At 47.7% G+C, this 27,474-nt stretch overlaps 1 protein-coding gene, 2 long non-coding RNA genes and 1 pseudogene across 5 annotated transcripts; 2 read left to right on the top strand and 2 right to left on the bottom strand.

Annotated features, from left to right (window-relative positions):
- Positions 1–1,316: 1,316 nt before the first annotated feature.
- Positions 1,317–9,908, bottom strand: LOC120700862 (transcription factor BHLH6-like). The gene is made up of 5 exons (XM_039985073.1): positions 9,163–9,908; positions 8,858–9,080; positions 8,447–8,740; positions 7,966–8,136; positions 1,317–1,662 (listed from the first exon to the last, which is right to left on the bottom strand). The coding sequence occupies exons 1-5, from the start codon at positions 9,231–9,233 to the stop codon at positions 1,561–1,563; spliced, it is 861 nt and encodes a 286-aa protein (XP_039841007.1). The 5' UTR covers positions 9,234–9,908; the 3' UTR covers positions 1,317–1,560.
- A 152-nt stretch (positions 9,909–10,060) lies between these two features.
- LOC120700851 lies at positions 10,061–15,025 on the bottom strand (annotated as a pseudogene).
- Positions 15,026–15,824: 799 nt separating this feature from the next.
- On the top strand, positions 15,825–18,801 carry LOC120700837. Of its 3 annotated transcripts, none has more exons than XR_005685955.1 (5): positions 15,825–16,545; positions 16,652–17,432; positions 17,582–17,687; positions 17,781–17,893; positions 18,224–18,801. It is a non-coding gene; the product is annotated as an uncharacterized LOC120700837 (long non-coding RNA). The 3 variants fall into 3 exon arrangements; XR_005685954.1 differs by having other exon boundaries at positions 16,652–17,687; positions 18,224–18,299; positions 18,426–18,801; XR_005685953.1 differs by having other exon boundaries at positions 15,826–16,545; positions 16,652–17,687.
- A 5,766-nt stretch (positions 18,802–24,567) lies between these two features.
- Positions 24,568–27,001, top strand: LOC120651925. Its single transcript, XR_005666366.1, has 2 exons — positions 24,568–24,817; positions 26,639–27,001. It is a non-coding gene; the product is annotated as an uncharacterized LOC120651925 (long non-coding RNA).
- The last annotated feature ends 473 nt before the right edge of the window (positions 27,002–27,474 follow it).

The following is a 27,474-nucleotide window of genomic DNA, read 5'->3' as shown; positions in this document are numbered from 1 at the left end:
TATTTGGGGCTATTGGGTTCTTACTCCTATTTTGATCACAAATTATGATTTTGGCCTCATTTTTGCAACTTTTGTGATTTTGCCTCTGTTTTATCAAATTAAAGAGAGACTTTACCCCTACTCCATGAACACGACTTAACGGTGTGAAATGAGCTAGTAAAAGATGAGGTTACCCTTACCTTTTTGCCATGTTTTTTAAAAACTTTGTGATTTTACCCCTATTTTGACATTAAACATATGGATCTCATCATATATATATATATACCTCAAATAAAAATTACATATTCTGCACCTACCCTTAACCATCCTACCCCATATTATATTTGATACCAACAGGACATCCAACCAGTAATGTCATACCCAATAATCACCCACTAGGTTTAATAAATAATCACCTAGAAATAATTAAAAAATGCAAGCAACATTCCAAAATTTGGGCATAGGCATATGTAATAATAAGGACACGCCTACGTACCCATATGTTAGAACAACAAAATTTCAGATCTCAACAATAATACTTGAACATGATAGATACATCAAATGCTAAAGGAACTAAACCAATCAATCGATTCTTTTCTAGCAACACAATCAGCAAGGTAACTTTTTATTCAATTAAGTAGCCAAAAGATATATAGGGGGAATCAGCTTACAAAATGTGGCAAAACTGAATTCCTAGGTTATAGCAACACTTCTACCCACATTCTGAAGAGAACACGATCAGAAGAATTAGGAGAACGTGATCACCATCTTCCGTCTATGGGGAAAACCTCCACACAAATCACGGAAATCTAGTCTAGAGTTACAACGAACGGCGCCCCTGACTTTATAGGCACGCAGGCCAGCCACAACTCACTCTAAATGGGTCAGAATACGAATTGGTTCGGCCTAGAAGAAATCGTGATATTGTTTCGATGATAGGAAGCAGCTCAGGTTGAATTTGAAGATAAGGTTGAATCCATTGGAAAGCTACTGGAATAAGCTTTCCAAAAGTACTCAAACAGTCCCAAAGACCTCTGTACAAGGGAGTTTTGGTCTGTTTACTCAGACCATGTCTGGCTGGAACATAGTCGAACACGGACTGAACCGAAGGCTTCTTTCCTTCTATTCTTGGACCTATACTATCTTGACAACATGAGTGACATGGAAACGATGTCCTGCTTAATTAATGAGCTCGATGATTTGGTCCTAAATCACCAGGATTGCTCTTCCATATCACTCCATTAGCTTCGCATTGCTTCTCTTCCTTAACCAAACAAGAAATTGCGCCTATTTGAACATAAGAATAGTGCAGTGTGTTGCAAACTGGCACATCGATATAAGGTGGACAATTTAGAGGAGCCCTGGGCTCATCATGTAAGATCGGTCATTTACTCAACATACCAATAAGATACATTCTCTTCCTTGCAGATTATTGGATGTATCAGCATTCATGTGATGGAAGCAACCATAGATTGCTTGACAGCATAATTCAAAATTTTGAAAGCCACTTCACAATTGGAAGAACAAGGTTATTTATCATTAATTGAGGGATCGGAGATATGAGTGGCTCGCCAGAAACCTTCAGTAACACATACTGCTAAGTGGACTTCCAACGACATCATCAAGTTGGGTGATTGCTGTCTCAACCATTTCCTTCATCTCAGTCTGATTCATTTCTTCTTTCTGGAAAATTAATTACTTTGATTAGCACAAGTAATCATAACATCCAATTACCTGCACAGAGTAATAAAAATACAATATTGAACATGCATAGCTACGTATTTTCAAAAGTTTCATCATCACATCAACGACGACGTGTATTGTTTTTCACCTTAATAAATTCTTTATGAGGTTCAAAAACTTTTCTTCTAAAGAAAAGGAACATTTATGTATCCGCAGCACCGAATTTGTAGGAAGGGACCAAATAAGGGAAAAGTTTGTTTTTTTGGGTGGTTATTATGATGTAAAAATATATTTTGAGAAATGACCGTGTTTCTTGATAGTTTAGTTTTATGGTGTTGCATAAATGCAAGAGACATATAATCTATTGTTTTGCATTTTACCATAAAAAATCATTTATTGTCTTGCCATTTCTCCACTAATAATCAATTTTTTCTTAGAACCCCTAGTTGACTTATTTTAATTGATAGAGTAGAGAAAAAAATAAAACAGGGCTAACAACATAAGGAAAATGCTTGAAATGTTGTTAACACACAATTATGAGCAGCTTTAAGAAACTGAGCGGACAGATCTAGAGGTTGATGAAGTCACCATAGGCTCCATATTATCAATGGGTGTCACTTACTACCAAAAAGTAGCCACCATATCTTCCTAGTTTCAATGGTCACCTTGCCTATTATCGCAAAATAGCGCCATTTGTTCCTAAAATAAATTTAGGAAAATATAAGTAATTATGTTGAGCTGATAACTCGAAAACCTAACCAAGCTAGCACTACTACAAAAACTGATTAACCGAGGCGCTTTGAAAAGGTTTTGGAGGCGGGCACATTAAAAAACCGCCTTAGTTAATGCCTGAGATTAACCAAAGCAGTCAGTTTTTATTAACCGAGGCAGTTAAAAGAACCACCTCGCAAAAGAGATTATGCGAGGCGGTTGTTTTATTAATTGAGGCGGTTAAAACAACCGCCCCGGTTAATCATTTACGGAGGCGGACATGTACAAAATGTCCGCCTCAGAAAATTCAGCCCAGTCGAAATGAGCCCATGAACCCATTCGTTGATAACACTATATAACGAAGAAAACCCTAACCTTCCCTAACTCCTCTCTCTCACCCCCCCTTCCAGTCCGACGCCACGCCCTTCTTCCCCTCTCGCTGACGCCGCCGTGCCGCCCTCCTTCCCCTGCCGCTCCCGCCCACGCTCCTCCCCTCCCCTCCCGTGCACCGTGCCGAGGCCCTGTGCGAGGGGCAGCGAGCGCCGGGACACGGCAGCCTTGGGCGAGCGGCGAGATGCGGCGGCGGCCGGCCCCCGAGACCGAATCCGGCGGCGCGGGGGCTGGATCCGGTGGGGACGTTGACGGCGGCGCGCGAATGGCACGCGAACGGTGCCTCCCTCGAGCTCCTCCGCCCGCGGCGATGGCGCGACGATGCCGGCGTGGTCCTCCCATATCCGCGGCGGCGGGGGTAGCTCCCTCCGCCTACAGAGGCTGTGCCCGCGGGGGAGGCGGCGGCGCCCCCGGCCCGCATCGATGGCAGCGCCTTCAGCCTGCGGTGGCGAGGACAGACCCCGCGGGGACGGAGGCCTGCGGCAGCGGCGCCCCCAGCCCGGGGCGCGCGGGGACGGAGCCCGCTGGGGCGGCACCCGCAGCCCGCGGCGACGGCCCCGCGCCTGCGGCGGAGGAGCAAGCGGCGGTGGCCCGCGGCTGAGGAGCACGTGGCGGGTGGCGGCGGGGGGGGGGGGGGGGGCACGGCAGCGGCGGGCTTGGCGGGCCCAGAATGGGCTTGCCGGGCCTTTTTCTTTTTTTAATTTTTTTTGATTAATCGAGGCAGGCAGCAAAACCGCCTCGGTTAATGGCTGATTAACCGTTGTGGTAGCTCCGAGGCGGTTGCGAAAACTACCTCGGTTAATGCTTTTTGCCCGCCTCGGTAAATGTTTTTTTGTAGTAGTGTAGACTTCTGTCTGTACGGTCCCTTTAAATTGAAGCCATATGTTAGCTAAGATGGTTAAATTGTACTCCCTCCATCCTGTATGTAGGGTATTGCAGCTTTTTACCAACAAAATAAAGAGATGTAGAAAAAGACACATGTACCCTCATTAGTTCTCTATTTGATTAATTAATTGCAAGATTATAGGCTAGGTATTGGTTACCGTAACGAATATGGCCACATTTAGGTCATTGTTTTGTAATTTTGGTGATCGAATAACAACACAATCAATGGGACTAACGAGTTTGTCAAGCGAACATTGCTAGATCCCAGGGATGAAGTAAAAAGGCTAAGCAAAGTAAAATATAAAGAAAAAACTCAAACAAATGCTGAATCGGACGAGTTCTACAGAAAAAGGTAGCGCCGATTTAATTGACGCCTAGCCATCGGTCTAATCTGAAGAAACGCTGAATCGGACGAGTTCTACAGAAAAAGGCAGTGCCAATTTAACCGATGCCTAGCCATATGTCTAATTGATGGATTCAGAATAAACCCACGCAGAGGCATCGATGCAATGAATAGTGTGTTTTAAAGATCAACTGAAGAACTCAAGAGGCACCGTTTAAACTGATGGTCAAGGAACAAGCATCGGGGCATTGACCTTGGTATTACTCAGAGAGCATGTCAAGTGACCAGAGCAAAGTCTTCAGCACCGGTTAAACCGACGGGTTACTCGGAGGCATCAGTGCATTGGATGGATCATTGTCCAGAGAGCATGAAGGGTGCAGAGGAGAAGCTGTTCAGGACCGGTTCAACCGATGCCCGTTGGTGCAATGCGTCGGTTAAACTGACAGTTGGTACGTCAGCAGCAGGCGACTGCCAGAAAGCTCAACGGCCACTTCAAAGCCATCAGTGACCTGTTAAACTGACGGTCTAGTACCAGAAAAACCGACGCCCACGTAGAAATGTGTCCAACGGCTACCTCAAGTTGGTGGTCTATATATATAGCATCCCCCGACCATTCTGGAGTTGATGGAGTTGAGGGAGACCCCATACACATTGAAGAACACCTCCAAGCCAACCAAAGTGCTTAGTGATTAAATCCTTAGACTAAGCACAAGCTTTGTGAGTGTTAGTGCTAGGGTTAGCTTTTGAGAGAGAGTGTGAGAGCAAGGTGTTGAACCTTGTGTGCTGGTTCTTGAGTGAACCAACTTGTATCTCAGTGCGCCAGCCATCTTTGCAGTCTTGGTGGCTCACCGGCACGTCTTCGACCCTCCGGCTTGGTGTGGAGCTGCGTCAACGACATTGTGCGGGGGGATGTGGAGACCCCTATCATTCGTGGAGAAGCTTCTTAGTGGAAAATAGGGCCAAGGTGATTGGGAACTTGGGTAAGCCTTGGTGGCATTGCTTCAGTGGCAAGTCAAGGTGTCCCCAGAAGAGACTTGGTGGCCGAGAAGAAATACTTTTGATTGAGTGCTTCAACAACGTGGAGCAAGAGGGATTTGCCTAACCGAACCACGGGGTAAATCTCACGTCAAGAGTTTGCTTCTTCTCTTCCCCTATTTAAGCTTCCGCATTTCATATTGCAACTTGTGTGCCTTTATTTTTTTAGTGTAGTATTTTGTTAGGATTGGATAGCAACTTTTTTTCTATTTAAGCTTCCACATTTCATATTGCAACGTCAAGAGTTTGCTTCATCTCTCCCCCTATTTTGTTAGGATTGCAAAACTCTTTTGGGATGAGAGTTTCACACTAGAAGAACTATAGTTGCACATCTGGATAGCATGTTTTAGATTAAGATTATGTGCAAACTACTTGGAGCCTTAGGTTAAACTTTTAGGTTGACTAATTCACCCCCTCTTCCTCTTAGGCTATGAGCACCCGATCACTTTTAGTTGCACACCAAAATCTAGGAGATCTCCAATCCTTTTATTGCTTCCTAATCCACCAGAATTAATTGGGGGGAGAGAGATTGGGCCCAAAAGATCTTAGGATGCCTTACATTTGGGTACAATTTTAAACTCTCTAATGCCTTATATTTAAGGATGGAGAAAGTATATGAGGTCATGTAATGTAAAAAGCATCTCTTCTATTAACAAGACGCAGCTTCAATGATCAATATGATACTAATCAGTTCACTGAAGCAAACGAGACAGCAAAACCAAGAAGTCCCTATCTGTTAGACACATTTCCTCGCAATTCGGATTTTTTTTAGCAGATGTCAATTTGGATTTAGCATGTGCTGTATTGCACGTAAAAACCCAATCATATTTCTTCAATAAATGATGTTTGTCCGTCTGTTTAATAAAATTTAATATTTGGTGGACTCATCATCGAATGGAGGATGTGACTATGCACCAACTGAACTTAGATATTTATGCGAAGTCACGCTTACTCTTTACTCCGATGACGAATCTACAAAATAGCACATCACACACTAACCTAAGTAGTGCTAAAAAAGCTATGTCTCGGTAAAATAATTGTTGTAAATTAAAGTCAACTTGTGCGACTCTCAAAAGGTGTACCAAGAATATAGCTAGATACCATTTGTGTGGAATACTTAGAGACTTGTTATGTATCAAGTGTCTGAAAAGAATGTCTTTTTCCAGACGATGCCTCTCAGCCATTCAGTTCAGATCTACCTGTGCTAAGGCTACTTTTTTCAACCTTCACCTATGGCCTTGGCTTCCTTACGTCGCTCTTCGCTACCTGCGGCCTATCCTTTGTGCCCGTTTGGATCCATTGGCTAATTGGAAGATAGCTAATTCTAGCTAAGGTGAATCCAAACAGAACCAGTTAATGCCCAACTAAACCTCTTCAAATAAATAAATATCAATTATCCAATTAATTGGTTCAACCTAGCAACATCAGCTAATGAATTTGCGTTTTTTTTAGAATCGGTAATGCATTTGCTGGGTGAATCAAAGTAGCCGTTTGTCCGGCCACTCTCTCGCCGCCCAGTCCGCTCCCACCGAGGCATCCCTCAATCCGGTTTTGCTCCACTGAAAGGCTGAGACTGAAACGGGTCCGCCTCAATCATCGCCCCCGCCCCCCGCCCCCCCCCCCCCCCCCCCCCCCCTCCCCCCCGGCTTGCGATGGCCGGCATGGGCCTGGCCTGCTCGCTCTTCTAGCCCAGGGGTGGACAGGCCGATTCTACTTCTCAGACAGATCCCACTAAAAAAAAAATTCTCACACAGATGCTCAAAATTATTAGTTGTAGATTGGATGCTACACAAATCACAGGCCCTCAAGCAGTCAAGCTGGGATGAAGTGACCAGTGGCGGAGCTGAAAACAAATTCTAAGGGGCCCCGAGACCTAACAAACTTCGATAATATTGTAGGTACAATAATATATTTATATTGATTTAAAAATTAAAAAGTATAGACATAAGCCATGGATTTGATGCTAATGCGATTGCATTAGTTGGGCAGGGGTTTATTGTTGCCATCCATCTCGGTTGTGGCTGCCTGTCTACTTGCCACCGGCGCCTTGTCGTGCATTCGTGCGATGCCAATCGTGAGACATGAGTCCGCTGGCACCCTCCGACGATGCCATTCGCGCAATGTCGTGTTACCTATTTGAGGTTTTCACGTAGTGTCCATTGAAATACTGATGAGCTGTGACTAGAGTGCAACCACACATGGAGAACGGAGAGATTTTCCGAGGCTAGAGATCAGGGTGGATTGTGTGAACTTTCGAGGAACCGAATAATATTGTGGACTTTTGTTGTGGGCTGAAATAGGTTAAGATTAAGATTAAGCTGAGATTAAAAAGTACTTAAAAACTTGAGCTAAGATTAAGTTGAGATTAAAGAGTACTTGGAAACTTGAGCCAAGATTAAGCTAAGATTGAAGGATATATACTTTAAAACTTAACTAAGATTAAGATAAGATTAGAGGTTACTTAACAAAATTATTCTGAAAGGCTCGGGAATTTAGATCCAAATTTTGAAATCCCCCCCCCCCCAGCTCCGCCACTCACGTGACAGATCAAAAAATGGGGAAACTTTCCTACCAACACAGTGCGGCCTCAGTATGAAACCGCGGCGCCGTAGATTGAATAACGGGAAAAGATTGCGTGCTTACTACCAGTGAATTCCATAGGAATCCAGGACTTTGACTCGATTCGATATGATACGGAATTTGTAGGTTTCCTTTTGACTCGAGTGCATGCAGAAGGCTAAAGAAAATGAAAGCCAACTCTCGTGTCCATCCTTATCTTTGGTTACCCGCAGTCCCATCCCATGCACGAGGGGTGCTGACGTCACGTAGCGTGACGTCACGGATGGACGGACCAGGGGAAAGCAGCTGCGAAGGACACCTGTATTGTACTGTAGATGGAGGGGAAAGGCTAGAAGGCAAGACGGGCGGAGATTCTGTACCTGGACGAGCACGGTGTGCGTCACGGTCCCCGACGCGGTGGTGACGTTGGCGGCGATGACGCAGAGGCGGAGCCCCTCGAGCGCGCGGCACAGCTTGGCCACGGCGTCCCTTCGGTGGCGGCACGCGACGCTCACCACCAGCACCTTATCCCCCGCGCCCGACACCCTCACCTGTCAAATCAGGAAACCCACCCGGGGGCCGGGGATCATCCATCGATCCGGCGTCAGTGCAGTGCAGAGCAGTACAGTCCAAGCCGGCGGCCATCGCCATCCGGCCGGGCGCCGGCGTGGCGCCGGGGGACAAAAGGGCTAAAGCGTCAAGGGTGAATGGGTGATAGGCCGGCGTCGGCGTCAGGTCCCCGGCCGGGCCGGCGGCTGGTCGCTTGTCACCATTACTGCTCATTCCGTGATCGAGCTCGCCGTCGCGGCACCGCGTGCTGTAAACTTCACGTGATTAATTAATTGGTTACTACGAACGCACCTGCAGAGCGTTGACCGGCGGCGAGGAGGGGCTGTGGCGTGACGCCGCCGGGGACGACAAGGACGGGCTCCGTTTCACCCTTTTCGTCGGCGACACGGCGGCGTGGCCCGCGCGGACATCGTCTTCCCCCGTGCCGGCGCGGGCGCCGGCAGACGGCATTGGCGTGCCGACCAGTAGGTGGTGCGCGCCCGCGCCGGCCTCGAGGAGGGCTAGCTCGGCGAGCAGCTGGCGCTCGAGCTGCTGCAGCTGCAGGATGTACTCGATGGCGTCCCCGAGGATGGACGCCTTGTCCATCTGTAGCATTTGTGCACACATTCAGAATTTCAGATGATGATGAACACCCGAACAAAAGCAAGGTACGTCTCGATTAGTTGACGCAGGCACGTAGCTACCAATCAGTTCAACACGCACCTTGGTGATGTTGGGGACCACGCTGCGGAGGGCGTAGAGCCGGTCGTTGAGCCTCCGGCGGCGGCGCCTCTCCGTGACGACGATGCTGCTGCCGGGCCTGCTGCCGATGCTCCCCGCGCCCGCGGTCGCCGCGGAGGAGTTGGAGTCGGCGTCCGGGGCGCTGGAGTAACCGTCGCGGTGCTGCTGGCTGCTGCCGCCGCCGGCCCCGGCGCCGATGCACAAGCTACAGGCAGACAGAGAGGCGGCACGGTTGATGATTATTCAATCTATCTCTCTCGCGCTCGAACCTGATCGAGAACGAATACCTCTGCAGCGCTTCGGATTCGAGGCAGTCCCAGAGGAGGCACTCCAAGCTATCGCCTATCGCCGGATCCATCGCTCTTGGAGTCTTGGGTTGCTGCCGCTTGACGGAGCGCACCGCAGGGGCAGCGGATGAAGGACGGCCCGGACGGGAGAGCGTGCCTACAGCTATAGGCTGCTGCTGACTCGGAAGTCTGCGGATATCCACGTGGTGGAGCCCACCCTGTAAAAACACAGAGGGCAGATGTATCGAAGCGTATCAACCCCGTTAGGGGCCGCTGTACGTGTTTATTGTTGCAATTTGGGAATTTGAGCTTGGCCCTGTGAACATTTCAGCTAATTTCAAATAAATTTCAAAGGTCTATATGGGCATGAAAAAATGTAAGAGTGGTGTAAATTTTTAGTCCCATTTTAATTGTGGAAGTTGAAAATGGCTAACTTAAATAGTGAGGCCATCCTTGCCTCTCCAAGCTATGTGTATGGGAGAGAAAGGAAGCTCCACACATGTGTGCTCGCCTCGCTCGGGCAAAAGACACGGGCACGTGACGTTCACGTGAATGGTCCGTCGAAATCCGCCCATCCCTTGCGTGGTGCGGCTTCCTTTTGTTGTTTTATTTTTTGGTTTCCGGAACCTTTCCCCCTTTCGGGGTGCGGCTTACTTGTTTTATTTTTTAGTTTTGGGAACCTTTCTACTCTCCGTTCGTATGACCACCGTCATCCCGTCAGCGCCATTCGTCTTCCTGAAGGAAAAAGCTCAATACGTACGCTGCTATTTAATTTAGTGTTTAATCATATTTTCTGAGATCATGTTTCTTGTGCATCTAAGCTACTAGTATGATAGGGTTGTTCATGCTAATTCTAGTCATGTTCATGATTTATTTTTTTCAAAATTTAATCAGACAATTGCCTAATTATTTAACATTTATATGGGCGCAATGCGCACAAGAGATACAATGATCTTAACAACCTAGAGATACTGGGCCAGGAGTCATGTTTACAGCAGATTACAGAAGTTCAATCTATCTACAACACATACGAAGGACTCCTGGCCTAACCATTTATCTCTAGTTTTTCTGGATTACAAGATACAAACACGTACTCTATTTCTTATTCTTTTTGAAAAATAACTCTATTTCTTATTCTAACAGCCTCCCTCAATCAGAGCTTTGCTATTGAGATTGACTTTGAAATTCTCTAGCAGCCAGACAGATAGAAGTTTAGTAAACCCATCAGCAATTTGATCTCCAGTCGGTACAAACTCAATTTCCAGCAATTTCTGTGAAACTCTCTCTGATAAAGTGATAATCCACTTCTGTATGCTTAGTTCTAGCATGAAAAACTGGATTTGCTGACAAATATTTGGCTCCCATATTATCACGCCAAAGCTTTGCTGCCGTTGGACTGTCAATGCCAAGCTCTCAAAGTAAAGACTGTACCCAAATCAGTTCGGCTGTAGCATTAGCAATGGCCTTGTACTCTGACTCTATATGTGAATTTGGTGATTTCACCTCTATTTTGAATAGAAGAACATTTTGACATGTATAAAACAAATTTTGTCAAGCAAATTCAAACCAGATTTTATATTTTTTAAACATGACTAAAATTTCAAGATCACAAACATAATTGAACCCCTGCAGGTCACCAGATAAACTGACTATTGCTCAAATCAAGCACCTTCGGTCTCCCGAAAATAGAGAGTTCAACCCCATCAATCAGTGATCCTATTAGCTTGTTGTTACTTAAAGTTCACATACAGAACCATTTCTGAAATATCAGCTAGAAAATTGAGCTCTTTGGAGGTAGTGCTGATGAGCAAGTTCATGCTAAATTAACATGAGCAACAGCTGATTCAATCAAGAGATTCCAATCAACACCACCATCCAATTGGTTCCAGCTCAGATCCAAAGACTGCAGGTTCACAATTCACAAGGAGTTCGAGACCAGCAGTTCAGTGCAACTAAGCTCTACAGATCTTTCAAACCTTCGGGCAATAGGCGAACAAAGAGTTGCCTCTCAAATCCAGCGACTGAAGTGACATAATGAAAGTGCATCTAGGCCTCTAAATTGATTTTGGTGATTTTTGACAATTACAATTTGAGATATGATGCTTTCAATAAGATATGTGCAGAAATAAATGAAATAATTAAGAAGAAGATGAATGAAGGCCCCCAATTTAAATTCATTGTATGGTGGATTCTATCGGAGATTTAATTCTATTTTTTGGTTTGAATTGAGTATAGGACCACCGTACTATCAAGGGTACGCATTTGATTGATCTAGGTTGTCAAAGTGCTAAATTTGAGATGAATTTTATCTATGAGAGACACTTTTTCACTCACACAACACTTGTGCACAAAACCTCTTTGCACTGGGTCGGATGATCCGGCCCTACCAGCCGATTCCTCTCTGGACAAGACCGGATGATCCGGCCCCTGCAGCTAGTGAGCGTCTGGACCTCTCTGTCCAAGTCCGGATGATCCGGCCCTTGCCCGGATGATCCGGACCTGGAACTTTCTGAGCGCTTGTTAATCTGTGAGTGAAACCGGATGATCCGGCCTTTGCCCGGATGATCCGAACCTGGGAGTTTTCGAGTCTGTTTTAGCCTATTTTGTTACCCACCCGAATGATCCGATGCTACCCCGGATGATCCGGGAACCACAGAAAACACACATAACGGTCACTTGTGGGGGTGTGAGTATATATATACCCCCTCGCCCCTCTCATTCATTTTGCTCTGTCTCTTCGACCAACCTAGCTCCAAAAGCATGTATTCCTCCACTATCCTCCATCCAAAAGCTTGATTCTTGCAAGGATTCACCTAGGGATTGAGAGAAAGTGAGATTTGTGGGTTGAGGTGTGAGCACTTTGTGAGTTTCACTCGTTCATCTCAAGAAGCACTTGAAGCAACCTTTGATTTGTCAATTCGCATTTGTTACTCTTTGAGCTTTGCTCCTAGACTGTTAGATGTGCCGGTGAGCTCCCATTCTTTTGTGGTTGAGCCTCCGGAAGTTTGTGTTACCCCTTCTCTTCGTGAGAACAAATAGTAAGTGACTCAATCCTCCTACGTGGTTGATTGGGCGAGGAAAAAGGGTTATAGGGCAACCCTGTTCTTTGTGAGCCCCTCAACGGATCTTGTGTCTCCTTTACTTTTTGTTCTTCATATTGTTCTTGAGCTCGTTTTGACCCGATCTACTTTTTAGTACCATATCTCTTGTGTAGAACTTGCTCACAGGCTTAGTTACTTCATTTGTCAACTTTGTATTCAAAGGGAATCGTCAAAAACTAAGTAGATTTCAAATCTCGTACAAGATTCTTTCTAGCTATCGGATCATCCAACCGTACGCCGGATTATCCGGGCCTGAGAAGGACCAGAAGATCTGACATAAGGCCGGATCATCCAAACCTGACATTTTTCTGCCAAGTTTTTTGGGAAATTTTTAAACATTCACCCCCCTCTAGGCCTAGTGTCGATCCTTTCATATAAGCCATCAATGGAGGCTCAGTCTGGCAGTGGCCCTGAGAAGTTGTCCCCCGCGCGCACCTGGTGCAAACGCAACCGCCGCCTCCTCCTCTCCTGGTGCAGCGGCCCATGCAGGCTCCCCGTGCCCGCCCGCGCCAGCTTCCCGCGCGCTTGACTCGGGCTGGCCTGTGTGCCGCCGCCGCCTCCTCCTCCTCCCATGCTACCGCCGCCCGCATCGGATCCCCGTGCTCGCCACGCGCCTGAGCAGGCCCGGCTTGCACGCTCCCCCTGCGCCTACGCTGTGGAGGCGGCGCCCCCTACGCTCACGCTGTGGAAGCACCACCGCCGCCTCCCCTGCTGCGTCGCGGCCTGCTAGGGTTCAAGGCCAAGCACGGGCGCGATGAGAAAGGGAGGGTCTGGAACCGGGATGAGAAAGGAGAGAGATGTGTACAAGGTTAAGGGTACTAGTGTCGTTTTCCATTGTTCTGAGCTTTTCTCCAATTTATTTTATTATTTTGGTGGGCATATAACTAACGGTGTTAAAAATAAGGGTAAATGGAGTCTTCATTTAAAAAAGCGAGGGTCAAATTGCACAACTCAAAAAATGAGGACAAATTCACCATTCGAGATCAAAACAGGGGCAAGAACACAAAATTCCCTATATATAACCAGGATACAAACAATCTTATAGTAAAAGAAAAGGAGGAACTGATACATTAGAAATACTCACTCGTATACTAGTGCACACATGTGTCCGAGTAGTCCTGGGCCTCTTGAGCTGCTGCTGCTGCCGCCGCCAAATCCTGTGAAGTTATTCAGCACAATTCACATAGGTGTGAATGTTGAGTAGTAGTGTACAAAGGCATGCAATGCGGTGGTCAACGACGGGACAGGCAAACAAACACATCCACGCAGTACACTGCAAGTTGCAAGCTAGCTAGCAACCGCTGGATGTTGGATGGACGAGCAAATCGAGCCACGCAGTGCCGTCCGCGAAACTCTTCTGGAATCGCTCCATGTCACCAGCGGCCGCCGGCAGAGAGACACCCACCTCCACGCCACCGCCGCCGCGTGCCTCCGCCACCGGCATCGCGCCGGCGCTCTTGGCCGCCGACACGATCTGCACCTTGGCCGGCCGGCCCAAGCCAAAGTCGATGTCGTAGACATGGAACCTTGGCGAGCCGGATACGGACAGGGTCCCGTGGGCCACTGCCTCTTTGACTCGGTCCATGCAGGCGTCCCACCTGTCCTGCGCCCCCTCGCGCACCTCCTCCTCCACGGCCGCCGCCACCGCCGCGCAGGTTGCGAACAGGCCGCCGATGCCCGCGGCCGCCACCTCCTCCTCCGGCGCCGTGGCGATGGCCGGGGAGAGGCAGTTGCCGAAGTACGTGCCCGGGATCGCCGGCTTCAGCCGAGGGCGCTGATCCACCGAGAAGAGGAAGTAGCTGGCCGTTTCCCTCCTGCGTGTCGTTGTCCCTGCGGCTCTCATCGCTAGGCAGTAGGAGGACCAGATGAGGCCGTACGTGGCGAGGATCGACGAGCACCGGGGCGGCGTCGTGATGCCGCGCCGCGCCGCCTCGCCGGCGACCGCGGCCTTGATGCTCCCTAGCAGGTTCTGGGGCAGCGTGAACGTGGCCACAAGCTTGTCCTCGAACGAGCTGGGCGCCTTGCTGACGAACTCGAACCCTTCGTCGGAGATCATCGGCGGAAGGCTTTTCAGGTAGATGTCGTAGAGGCCCCTGGGGTCCGGGATGAGCGCCCGGTCGATGGAGAAAGCTGATAATGGACATCTACTGCTCCGGCGCAGGCGGCCGCTGCGGCGGCCCAAGTGTGGAGGAAGTGCGTGGAGCTCGCGCCGTCGCAGGCAGAGTGGTGGACGGTGACGCCAACAGCGAGTCCCCGGCGCAGCAGCGTCGCCTGCACGGCGAGCACCGCGCGGCCCTTGGGCAGCTCCGGCGGGAGCGGGGCGACCGTGGCCACCCTGATGGGGTCGTCGGAGGCGAGGTCGTCGACGTCCACGTCGTATTCAGCGGTGGTGAAGGGGATGGCGTCTCCCGGGTGGTAGAGGATCTCGTGGCGTTTGTTGCCGAGGCGGACGTGCCCGGCCAGCGGGTAGAAGGCGCGGAGAGCCTGGGACAGAGAGGTCCTGAGGGCGGAGAGGATGGCGGCGACATCGGCGTCCGGAGGGAGGCGGTAGAGGAAGACGCGCTCGACGGGAGGGATGTGGAGCCACTTGACATCGAAGAAGGTGAGCAGGATGGAGCACGGTGGCAGTGCGGGAGCAGCTGGCGCGACGAGGGTGGTGTCGAGGACGCGAAGCGGCGGCGGCAGGCTGCTGCCGGCAGGCGCCATTGTCGTTGTGGGCTTGTGGCTGGGCTGCTGGATTGTTGGGAGGGTAGTAGCTCGCGATTGATCGGTAGCTCTAGCTGATGGATTACATATATAGCGCCCGACCGGGGATTAGTTCGGCAGCTAGCTTGCTACGCGCACGCGCTCCCTCTAGCTGGTGGCACAGCTGCTAACTTGGTGTTGTTGCTGTTTGACTGTTGGTTGTTCCAGGGAGCCGTTCGGGTGTTCGGTGCTCCATCGCTGTTTGCTACCGTCCACGTTATCCATAATTTTTTCAATTCATCACTCACGATGCCGTCAGGCCTGCTAATGGGGGCAAACCCGCCAGTAAGGGGTTGTTTGGTTCCAGAGCTAAACTTTAATCTATATCACACCAAAAAATTTTATTATTTAAAAATATTAAATAAAGATTAATTATAAAACTAATTGCAGAACTCTAGAGATAAATTGCAAGACGAATCTAATACGATATATTAATCTATGATTAGCGGATCGTTACTGTAGTATCACTGTAGTAAATTATGGATTAATTAGGCTCATTAGATTTATCTCGCGAGTTAGCACTCAGCTGTCAAAAAATATTTATAAACAAATTTTATTTGATACTACAAAATAGTAAGATTCATTTTGATGTGTCAGGAACTTAAAAAAATCCCCGGAAACAAACAAGGTCTAAATCACCCCAACCTGCAGCTAGCTAGTTAACAGTTAACTGAACCAACCCAACTAGATCCATGTAATATATGTATATAAATACATATACATATATAGTAGTAGTATATTGTACCTGGCTACTATACTATTTAGTACCGGAGCCCAACTCGCGCACCCAATCCATCGCTCCACCCGAGCCGAGCTCGCTTACCCGCCGCTCCGGTTTCGCATCCGGTTCGCCCGGTCCGCGTGGCTCCTCAGCCCCCGCCCCCTCCTCCCCTTTCCCACTACCTCCACTACCAGCACGGCAGCACCCCCGCCGCGGAGCCCAGCACCCGCTCGGTCACGGCGGCGCCCAGTTGCCCACCCAATCCCGGCGCCCAGTCGCCGCTCCCTCCGCCAGACGCGCCCCCAATACCGGCGGCCAGCTCGGATTTCTATGGCGGCGCCGCACTACCCTGCCATCGGCGGCTTCCCGTCGACGACCGTCGGGTCATCCCCGCCCCTTCCTCCCCCGTCGGCAGTGGCGGCCCCACCGCTAGTGCTCCCGACGGCGGCGTCGTGTTGGGAGACATCCGATTCGTGGGAGGAAGGAGCAGCAGGAGCCGGATCCACGCCCAACCGCCCAGCTCCCATCCGTACCACCCTGCTGGTCGCAGCTTCCTCCACCGCCGCCCGCCGCGCGAGACGACGAGGCAACCGCAGCCGCCCCTTTCCCCCACCGGCAGCGGCGGCTCCCACCGCCGGCGGTGGGAGCGGCGGCGTGGGGACGGGGTCGACGCCACTCCCCTCCTCCGACGGTGCTCCCTCATCCCGACCCCGTTCTGAGATCGAGGCGAGCCACGAGCAGCAGCCATGAGCGAGGTGTTCGAGGGCTACGATAGGCAATACTGCGTGGCCGCGGCCTCCCTCTCCCTCGATGGAGGTAAGCAAGCTCCCCCTGTTTAATCTGATTCCCCATCTTGATTCCATTGGGGAGCCCCAGCTTTTGTTGATTGTTTTGCTGATTCGGTGGAATCTCCGCTCCGCAGAGAAGAAGCAGAAGCTGTCCGAGATCCAGTCCGACGTGGAGGAAGCTGAATGGCTGGTAAATAGATGCATCAACGCACTTTGTTCCATATGCACATATAGATTTGTCTGCAATTGAGATTGAGTACACATGCTGGATGGAGGATTGAGCTAGCAGGTCAGTCAAACAATCACGAATTCAGCTTTTCACAGCATTTTTTATAAGTAATAATCTAGTAGAAAGCTGGATTAATTCTTTTCTCGTGAAAGCACATTGAGCCAGATCTCATTTGGTCTTGGAGCTCAATGTATCTGCACATCTATTTGGATGCATTGATACTTGAATCGAGACTGCACTAAGTTTTGGGTAAATCTCATGTGCCGGATGCTTTTGACAATATCGACTGAGCATTGAATTGTGATCTTGATGTAACCAAGCCTTCCGCATGCTCTGTCTCATGTTCATGTAGTTTGTACTGATTATACTGTGCCGATTTTTTCCTTCTTGACAATCATTTTTAGTTGACAGTTTACTAAAAGATCTCAAGCACGCTACCCATGATTCAGAGCAGATATTCCTAGTATGAACAAAAGTGGTTCTTTTTATTTTTATTACTCCTTGCCCATTCCAACCTCTGTACGATATTGCCAGCATCAGTTTGTGTGTACTACCTCTAATTAAATCCACCTATGAATGGAAACGCTGCTGCATACGCATATCCTTGTGGGAATTGTTTTTTTTTTGCAGTAAAGGGTGGAGTACATTGTTGATCCCATTTGCTTTGCTAACTGAACTAGCCTTTGGTTAGTTTTCTGAAATCTTCCTGTTAGTTTAGAAAACTAATGCTAGAGTAGATATATTTCCAAGAGCAATTTTCTTTTGATTTTTGTTTACACAACTGATTCAGTGCATTGCAAGTTCTGACAATTTCCCTGTATATATGTTCTTGCAGTTTAGCTGCAGACTTTAGCCATGGGGTAGTGTTTATGGCAATGCTTTTCGCGAACAAAGTATTTCTTATGCAGGACATTCACTCCATTATCCTGCTCCCTGTACAGGTATTGCCGATTATTGCAACCGAGGAAACATTGTCTATTTCTCTTTTTGACTAAGCCTGATTGTGCTGTTCAATTTCTCTGTTATTTCTGCAGCAAATAGGCACATCGCTTCTGATACATTTTGGTCAAGTTCTATGAATGTCAAACAAAAAGACTCCAGCTTGATAACAGCAAAGAAGCTTCTTCTGGTGACATTACCAACACAGGTAACAATACATTTCTGGATTTGGGCTAGCTTATACATACACTCTAAATGGTTACTACAACTGTTGACCTTTCACTTTATTTATTTGATGTTTTGTAAATGGATCGAGCTTCTAGTTCAACTGTCGTTTGTACAATCATTTGGCAATGACCAATTTTGTTGCTAATGGCAAATGTAATCTGAATTTGATGGTCTGTACAATCTTGATGTTTATTGACTTCAGGGATTTGCAATCCCAATATTTTCTCGTATCACATCTGAAATCTTGGTACGTCTCAAATCGCTTAGGTTTTTCTCATCATCAAATTACTGATTTCAGTATTACCTACAGATGTGCAGAGCAAGGAGAAGAATGTTGGAAGGCCATCACGGAAGTTGCCAAGTGAAACGACATGGGATCTGCAAAGGTTGCTGGTTGGAGAGGGATCGCAGGCCTGCCAAATAGTTGCAGATAGCTAGGCATCTCTTTCTGAATTGTGTGCACTGGCATAGCAGTAGCAGTAGCTCATCAATCATGCATGTATTTTGTGCAGCAAGTTGGATTCTAGGACTGCTTGCCGGAGATTGCACGTGCTGGCGGTGTTGCTTGCTTGCTGGAGATCGCCCGTTATGAAGCCTGGATTTGCTTCCTTGCTGGAGATCGCGCGCGCAAGAGGAGCTGCTTGCTGGAGAGTGACAGACCACCGGTGGCATGGCCGCCCAGTCGCAAGCAGTGATCGATGTATAAAACTCTTGTTAGAGTGATGGTTCATGTCTTTCTGAGACTTCCATTTGCATGCCTGTGATGTTATCCTTTCTAAGCCTTGTGGTGTGATGATGTGTTCCAAAGTTGTGCCAAGGCCGGTGCACTCAGGTTGTTCCTTTTCTTCACTTGTATGGCAATCCTTGCTTGATTCTAGATTTAAGATATCTAACTCTTTGCAGTTAATGATATTTACAAAGTCTAGGGCGGAAAGAGAGTGTCAAAAAAAAGGACGAAAAGAGCGCAGTGCACACTCCGGCGAGCGGCAGTGACGGCAAGAGCGATACGCGTCCTGGAGACACGCTCGTGCCGCTCCGGCTTGTGATGGCCAATGCAAGGACGGTAGACAAGCAGGATCCAGCTTGTTTTTCCACCAGATGGAGGCGCGTGGGTCAAAAAAGAAACCAGGCGCTCGGATCAATGCGTCAAGAGCACAATTGCTCGCAAGACGTGCGCGCCAAAAGAGGAGGAAAACCGGCCTCGCATCGAGGAAAGAAAAACCGCTAGCCTTGGAGCCACACGTCGGGAGCTAGGCGCGGCGGGTGGGTGTGCTCGGGTACACAATAATAATCAGTACCCAGGTACCATTAGCGGAGTCATATATATATACATATATATACATATATATATATATACATATATATACATATATATATATGCTATTTTACACCCTAGGTGTAGAATACCATTCTACACCCGCCCCCCAACCCACCCGGCCTGCACCCGCGCCCAACCCACCCCCAAACCGCGCCCACCAGGCCACCACTAAGGATGGCAGCGGGGCGGGTTCGGGGCGGATACCCGCAGGTTTCGGGTTTGCGGGTTTCGGGTTCGGGTTTCGATCTTCGCCCGCGGATTTGCGGGTTCGGATACCCAAAATATTTCGGGTTTGGTGCGGGTTTTAAAATGTACCCGCGGAGCTCCATTGGGCCTCCGAAAACAACCAGCCCAATAGAAGCCCAACTAACATCCATGACTATATAAGCCCAGAAACCCTATTCCCACCCTCACCCACACCTCACCCGTCAGCTCCCTAGCCGCCGCCGCCGCCTGCCTCCCCAATCCTGCCCGATGCCGCGACGGGGCACCTGCATCCCGCCCGGCGCTCGCAGCGCGCACCCGCCCGGCGCGGCGCACGGCGGAGGGCCGGAGCCCGGAGGCCGGCCGCACCTCTCCCAGCATGGAGGTCGCCGTCTGCCAGCAGCCCTGCACCCCACCCTGCCGGAGCTCGGAGGCCGGCCGGCGGCTCGCAGCGCGCACCCCGCCCCGCCCGGCGCGGCGCACGGCGGAGGGCCGGAGCCCGGAGGCCGGCCGCACCCTCCCAGCACGGAGGTCGCCGTCCGCCCACACCCCGCCCTGCCGGAGCCCGGCGGCCGGCCGCCGGCACCCCCACGGAGGCTGCAGCTGCACGCAGACGCCAGACGCGGCCCAGGCGCGGAGGCGCAAGACACGGTGGCCCGCATCAGCATCTCTGGGAGATTCGTCTAGCTCACTAGAAAATGTTCGGGTTTCGGATTATCCGTCGGTTTTCGGGTATCCGCGGATTTCGGTTTCGGGGATAGATTTCGACCCGAATTGAAGTTCGGGGCGGGTTCGGGTTTCAAATTCGGGTTTCGGGTTTGGGTGCCCAGACACTCCACCCAAACCAAACCCGACCCGTTGCCAACCTTGCCACCACACCCCCGGTGGGACCCACCCGTATCCTCCTCTCCCTATTCAGTTTCCCTTTCCCCATTCCCTACCGAGACGAGGCGGCGATTGGGGCGAGTGAGCGGCGATGGCAGCGCGACGGGTTTCGAGTGGCGGGGGAGCGGCGGGCCCCAAGAGGCAGCGGGAGTCCACGAGCTCCCACGCCCGCGCACTCCATCGCAGCGGCGGCGATTGCGATTCGTAGCTAGTGGCGGTGGAGTGCAGTGCTATGTTCGCGAGCCAGGGTGCGTCAGCGGCAGGGCCTCAAGCAGTGGGAGCAGTAGTGCGGCTCCTGTGTCGGGAGTGCGGTGGCCTCGAGCGTGTCCTGCTGGTCATCGCGGAGGCCTCCTCCCTCCCCTCCCTTCACGTGTACTCGCTGCTGAGCCTACGCGTGGGTACTCTGGTGAGCATCACATGTATGCTTCTAAACTTTTTCTGCAATCCCCCGATCTGCAATAATTGTGTGCATATATGTGCAATTTTTTGATCGATCTGGATCAGGACACGGTTAATTGTGCAAATCGAGCACGCAGTAGTCAGCTTCTCTAATTAGTGACTCATCCTGAAGTGCTCCTTTAGATTTCTAGTAGCGGATTGAATGAGTGTGAGACTGAACGGTGTGTAGAATTGTGGTAGTATCCTTCAGAAAAGCTTTCCCCCTTTTGCCGCGCCATTTTGGTTTGCTGTTCTGTGGACGCTACATCTTGGTGGTGTTGATGTAGAAATACGTTTTGTTTCTTTCTCAGCCAGGTTCATGTGGGCATGACCCCCCTTTTCGACTCATCCCCTCATCATAGAAGTAGCTATCCAGTATTATGCATTTTTAAGTATTTTTCTCAGGTTGGTAAATTGTTTTTCCAGTAGCGCACCTTGTACATGTATTTTCTTTTATGTAATAAATATTCAGTAACTGGATTTAGTAACCAAGAGATTCAGTAATATTATTTAGTATTCTCCTTTTTTTACATTGGATGGATTCAGTAATCCGGAGAGCCAGTTATCCAGAACTTTTTTATATGCATTTGTAGATTCAGTAATCAATAGATCCATCTAATCAGTATTTTTCATGTGGGCCAGTAATTGTTACAAATAGTTCATTTGTTTGGATTTGGTAACCAAGAGACTCAGTAATAAATATTCATTAGATGCTTTGTATTTTTTTGGTGTTAGCACCATAAGTTATTCTAGTTGTTTAGTTTCAGTAGTTCAGTGGTTTTATATATTAACCGCTCAATTTTGTTCTGTTTTTTTAATTTTATTAGTAGTTTCAGCAGTCGAACAGTTTCAGTAATTTTTATGTACTTTTGGCTGATACTTTTTTAAATTTTTGTTTATGCTAGTGTAGTTTCAGATTAGTTTAGTTTTTGCCAGCATGTAGTTTGATTAATTTTTTTTGACAATACTGTCAAAGGTATATCATTGATAGAAGCTGTTTTTCTATAATAGGGGTGTAAATGACGAGGATGAAAAAGCGGAAGCCTCCCAAATTCTCCTCTAGTAGTATCAGTAATTTGTTAGGTTTAGTTGTTAGACCGGTATTTTTTTTCAATTTCTGAGCACCGGTGATCTGAACCAAGTAAGTAATCTATTAGTTCAGTAACTATTCATTAATGAACTACTGGATCAAACAATGAAATACCAGACTACCTAATTATATGAGTTTTTAGGCTAGTAGTTTTGTTAGGACTCAGTATCCGTAATTGTTAGGTTTAGTTGTTGTTCTAGTTTTTTTTTAATTACTGAGCATTGATGATCTGAACTGAGTAGTTAGTCTAGTAGTTCTATTAGATATGGGGTCATCCTACTGCGCCTCGCTTGCGGTATGTATCTAGTAATCCAGTAATTACAAGTATCAGTAATCCTCAATACCCTAGCAACAATTGCATATTTTTCAGTAATTATCAGCAATCCAGTAGTACTATGTGTCATTTAAGTTATTCTCAGTAAAGCAGTAACCCAGTAATTCAGTATCCTGTCGGTCTCATTCTGTTTTTCCCAATGATCTTTTTTTTTTTGAGTTTTACCGGTGGCAAGTTCATGTGGGCATGACACCCTTTTCCAATTCATCGTCTCATGCATAAGACAGTGATGGTACTGAACTTGACATGGGAGAGGGTTCTAAGCGAAGAGAAAGATGCTTTTTTGAGGAGCAGCTCCCCTTTTTTGTGTGTTTCAAGCACATGTAGATTTTGTACATGCAGGCCCAGTAATTCTTTCTACAAATTAATACAGCAAATCCACTGAATTTTTTTAATTCAACAATGGCTATATACATTTCTTGAATTCAGTAATCCAGAGTCACAGTAATAAATATTCAGTAACCCAGTAACACATGTTCATCAACACTGCATAGGACGCGCATAACGGTAGGTTGCAGGGATGAGCTTGTAGTTATGCTGAAGCACAATATGCGAAAAAAGCATACCCTCCATACCCTGTTGTTCTAACACAATCTTCGTCTTGTGCTCCCCCTTGATCGAGCAATTGAATTGCCCATTCTTCCTTTATCCCATTCTTCTCAATAGAAAACTAGCAAGCTTGGCCATACTCTGTAGAACTCATACGCAGCATCCAATGGCTCAAAGTTGAACTTATGAACTACTGAAAAAAAATACTAGACTACTAAACTAGTGAACCATCCAAAGCCGAATACTGAAACCGATGGTTAAGAACAAAACTAAAATCATGCCATCAAGTACTAAATTCAATCGCCGCAAAACACATAGAGATAATTACTAAATCTAGGAGAAGCTTCAATAATTTTATATTATTCCTACCAAACTACCAATGACTTTTTTGATCGATCACTGGTGACAAATACTGGACTACTGAACTATATAAGATTGAGAGAGCTTAGTAACGGACACCACTGAAACTAGAAAACAATACAAACGCATTACTGGAACAATACAACGCATCTGACAAGTCAATTACTGAGTGTGAAGATTTAGAATAGAATGTGGAGTTAGCTTGATTTCTGAGTGGGAAGTTCAATTTGCGGTACAGGAGAAGTCAATTACTGATTGACAAGTTCAAAATGACATCTTCAATTCTACTCCCGTGCGGCTGGGTGTCGCCGCTCTCTGCGGCAGCTGCAGCCTGTGCGCCCCTGCTGCTGGTATTCCCCAATTCCCAATCTGCTCACCACAGAGAAGACGACATGGGGCAACTCGTCACCGCTGATCCCCAAGCCGGGGCGGGTCGCGACGCCGCCTGCGCAGCCGTGGGGGCACAAAGACCACGCTGCCGCCGCTCATGGGGGGTCTGCTGCGCGCCGGGCCCCTGGAGCACCTGCACGCCTGCAGCCTGCTGGCCGCTGCGACCTCTGGCCCCTGCTGTGCGCCTGCTAGTTTTCCCTGCTCCTCAGCCGCCCCGTGCAGCACGCGCGCCTGCCGCCTCTCCTACACGCAGCCCGTAGCCTCGCCCCTGCACGCTGCCGCAGGCCTCGTCGGCCTGCGCGCCGCCACAGCTTCGCCGGCCTACGCGGTGCCACCACCCTTGCCGTCCTGCGCGCTACACGCAGCCTCGCCCCTTGCACGCCGCCGCTACTCTCGCCGGCCAGCACGTCGCAGCTCCCACTGGCCCTGCGTGGCTGCGCCGCCGATCAGGGTTTTCTCGCACTCGCCGCTCGTAGCGCTTCGCGCCGCTCGCGGCTCGTGTTCGGGAATGAAGAAGCTAGACAGGTGGAGTGGCCAGGTTGGAGTAGTGGGGTTATCTATCGGGTCGGTTGGTTAGCTGGTAGGTGTTGGATTGGTTAGGTGTAGAATCTCATTCTACACCTAAAGTGTAGAATATAGCTGGTAGGTGTTGGATTGGGCGGGTAATTAGAGTGTAGATTAGTGTGTGTATATATATACACATACACGGCAGCGCTATTCTACACCCTAGGTGTAGAATAGTATTTTACACCCAGCACCCAACAGACCCAACCAGCCAACCAACCCACCCAGCCGCCCTTGCATGCCAGACCCATCCAAACCCGCCCGGCCCAGTTTAGCCCATCCCTGCTCCAATTACCCACTCGTCTCGTCTACCCTCCAACCCACCCCACCTGGATCCAAATCGCCGCGGTGACGCAAGCGGTGGAAGACCAGCAGCCCCGAGCAGGAGGGAGTGCGGCGGCCTTGAGCGGTGAAAGCACGGCGGCCCCATGGGGCTGCGGCAGCGTCGAGCGGCATGGCGTGGAGGAAGCTTGCGGGTGCGGAGGCTGCGGTGATGCCGAGCAGCATGGCGCGAAGGCTGCGAGCAGCGGGGCGCGGAGGCGGCTCATCGACATCCTCGAGCGGCCGGGGTGCAGCGCCGACAACGGAGAGCGGCGGCCACAGGCTGCGTGATGAGCGTGGTCATCCCGCCCACGCCCCTTCCCGTGCATGACCCCCGACCAGGAGGTGCTGGTGCGGAGCAGGATGCGTGAGGCTGCGTGCTGGCAGCTTGGATATCCGCAACCAGATGCACGCCATGACTGGATTTTGCAAAGTGCGTTCCCATCCAATGGTTAGTTGGTTACTGAACATTCAGCTTGTATCAGCGTTGGGCAGGATGCACATTTTGTCAGCGATTACTGAATGTTTTGACGCTCTAAACCACACTGAATGTTGGCTAGTTCAGCCATTAATTTTTTAATTTATTAGGATTTTAGTATGCGTAATTTGATAGTTTCTGATATAGTCAGTACTTTTTCTGGGATTGCCTAGTGCTGATGATCTGGACCTAGTAGTTAGTCTAGTAGTTCTGGAGTTATTACCGAACTACTGGGTCAAATAACGAAATACTAGACCACCGAACTATATAAGATTGAATAGAGCTCCGTAACTACTACAACTAAAAAAATACTGAGCTCGTCCAATTTTATATTCAGTAACTCAAATTAACATAATTTTAAAAGGCTAATTACTGAACCATCTAGAGTGGATACTGATCTGGATGGCTGAATGCTGATGCTCTAAATTTAGGTTTTAGGCTAGTAGTTTTGTAAGGATTTAGTATCAGTAATTTGTTAGGTTTAGTAGTTAGTCCAGTATTTTTTTATTACTGAGCATTGATGATCTGAACCGAGTAGTAAGTCTAGTAGTTCTATTAGTATTTTTAGTTCAGTAATTTGTTATTTCAAGCACAATTGTTCTTTTTCCGTTAGGTTTAGTGGTTAGACTAGTATTTTTTTATTCATGAGCACTGGTGGTCTAAACCGAGTAGGTAGTTTAGTAATGAAGTACTAGACTATCGAACTACATGAGATTGAAATAGAGCTCAGTAACTAAAATTATTGCAACTAAACAAACTATTGAGCTCAATCATCTCATGAATCATCTAGAGCATAATTTTTTACCAATATATATGTTCTAGGTTTTCTCGGGGTATATTGGAAATGGAGACACGGTGATCCCATCAATCTAGTCGTTAAGCAAACAATGAACTGAACCCTAATTCTAGGATTTAGTATCAGTAATTTTTTAGGTTTCGTAAATAGACTAGTACTATTTTTTATTACCGTGCATGGTGACAAAGAACTAAACCCCAATTCTGCCGGATATGGGGTCATCATACCGCCCTCTCTTATGGTATGTCTCCAGTAGTCCAGTAATACTTACACATATCAGTAATCCCTCAATACCTTAGGTGTATCAGTAATTCGTTAGGTTTTGAGATAACCCAGTATTTTTTCTTTTTGTTATTTTTTGGATGCTTGACGATAAAGAACTAATCCCTAATTCTTCCGAATATGGGATCATCCTAGCACCCTCGCTTATGATATGTCTCCAGTAATCCAGTAATACTTACAAATGCCCCTCAATACTTTGTGTATTTTCAGTAATTCTCTATGACCCAGTAATACATTGTAGCATTTTTTAAGTTATTCTCACTATGTTTTTCTCAACGATCTTATTCAAAGTTTTTACCGGTGGCAGGTTCATATGGGCATGTCACCCCTTTTTCTTGACTCATGGCCTCATGCATACGACAATGATAGTACAAAACTTCACAAGGGAGAGGATTCCAAGTGAAGAGAAAGATGATCCAAGTATTTTTTTAAACCTTTTTTTGTGTTTTGGAGGCTGTGTGAGATGTACCTTCCAGATGTTCAGTATTTTTTTTGTCTATCAACAATGGTGTACCTTCCAAATGTTTAGTATTTTTTCATACAGTATTATTATTAGGATTACTAGTAGGTTGCATTTTCTTCTAGTAATTTTTCATATAGGTTTTCTCCCTTAAGGACTCGTCGCCTCATCTCATCGACACGACAGTCATAATACTGAACTTTACAAGGGAAAGGGTTCCAACTGATTGAAATATGCTTCATGTATTTTTTTGTAGACCTTCTGTTTTTGGCGGGTGCATGAGACAGTCAATCGCGACTAATATGTGCACAATTGTGTAGTCACTCGCACACCCAACTATATGTATACACTTGGATTCAGTAATCCAGAGAACCAGCTATTCATTATTATGTACTTTTTTCCAGCAATTCCTTGTGACTCATATGTGTGCACCATGTACATGCTTGGATTCAGTAATAGGGAGATCAAATTATTCTGTATTTTCTTTTGTGTACATTTCTGGATTTAAGTATTCTCTTTGTGTACATGTCTAGATTCAGTAATTAGGGAGATTCAATATTTTTCTTTTGTGTACATGTCTAGATTCAATAATCAGGAGATCCAAATTTTTGGAATTTTATACGCAGAACCATTCGGCTGTTTTTTTTTGTTCGCAATCAATTCTTGTATTTGGATTTAGAAATAGAGACTCAGTAATAAAAATTTTAGTAGACGTGTGTTTGGATTTAGAAATAGAGACTCAGTAATGCACATTCAGTAATCCTGGTTTTGCATGATCATCTTCTGAGTTGTCATCCGGTAATAGGGAGATCAAATTTTCAAAATTTTTTATATGCAGATCCATGCTGGCTAGTTTTTCTGTTCGCAATTAGTTTCTGTGTTTGGATTTAGAAATAGAGGCTCAGTAATAAATATTTATCAGCAGACACATTGATTCACTAATGCAGTAATGCACATTCAGTAATCCTGTTACCCTCCATCTATACCCAGAGGAAATCGACCAGTTTATTCAGTTTTTATGTAATTTGTACTAATTTCTCCTGCTATTCAGTATTATGTACATCTAGTAATTTTTCCACGGATTTTAACACC

Source organism: Panicum virgatum, chromosome 1K (assembly GCF_016808335.1).
Source record: "Panicum virgatum strain AP13 chromosome 1K, P.virgatum_v5, whole genome shotgun sequence".
In the NCBI taxonomy this organism is placed as follows: domain Eukaryota; kingdom Viridiplantae; phylum Streptophyta; class Magnoliopsida; order Poales; family Poaceae; genus Panicum; species Panicum virgatum.
Note: the sequence above shows the minus strand (reverse complement) of the source record. Positions and strands in the feature narration are given on the sequence as shown.

Excerpts from the sequence above, each read along its gene's own strand:
- LOC120700862 (XM_039985073.1), bottom strand. The coding sequence starts at position 9,233 with ATGGATCCGGCGATAGGCGATAGCTTGGAGTGCCTCCTCTGGGACTGC. Across the intron at positions 8,741-8,857 it reads TGGTCCCCAACATCACCAAG|ATGGACAAGGCGTCCATCCT; the intron begins GTGCGTGTTGAA and ends CAAATGCTACAG. Across the intron at positions 8,137-8,446 it reads CGCCGGTCAACGCTCTGCAG|GTGAGGGTGTCGGGCGCGGG; the intron begins GTGCGTTCGTAG and ends CTGATTTGACAG.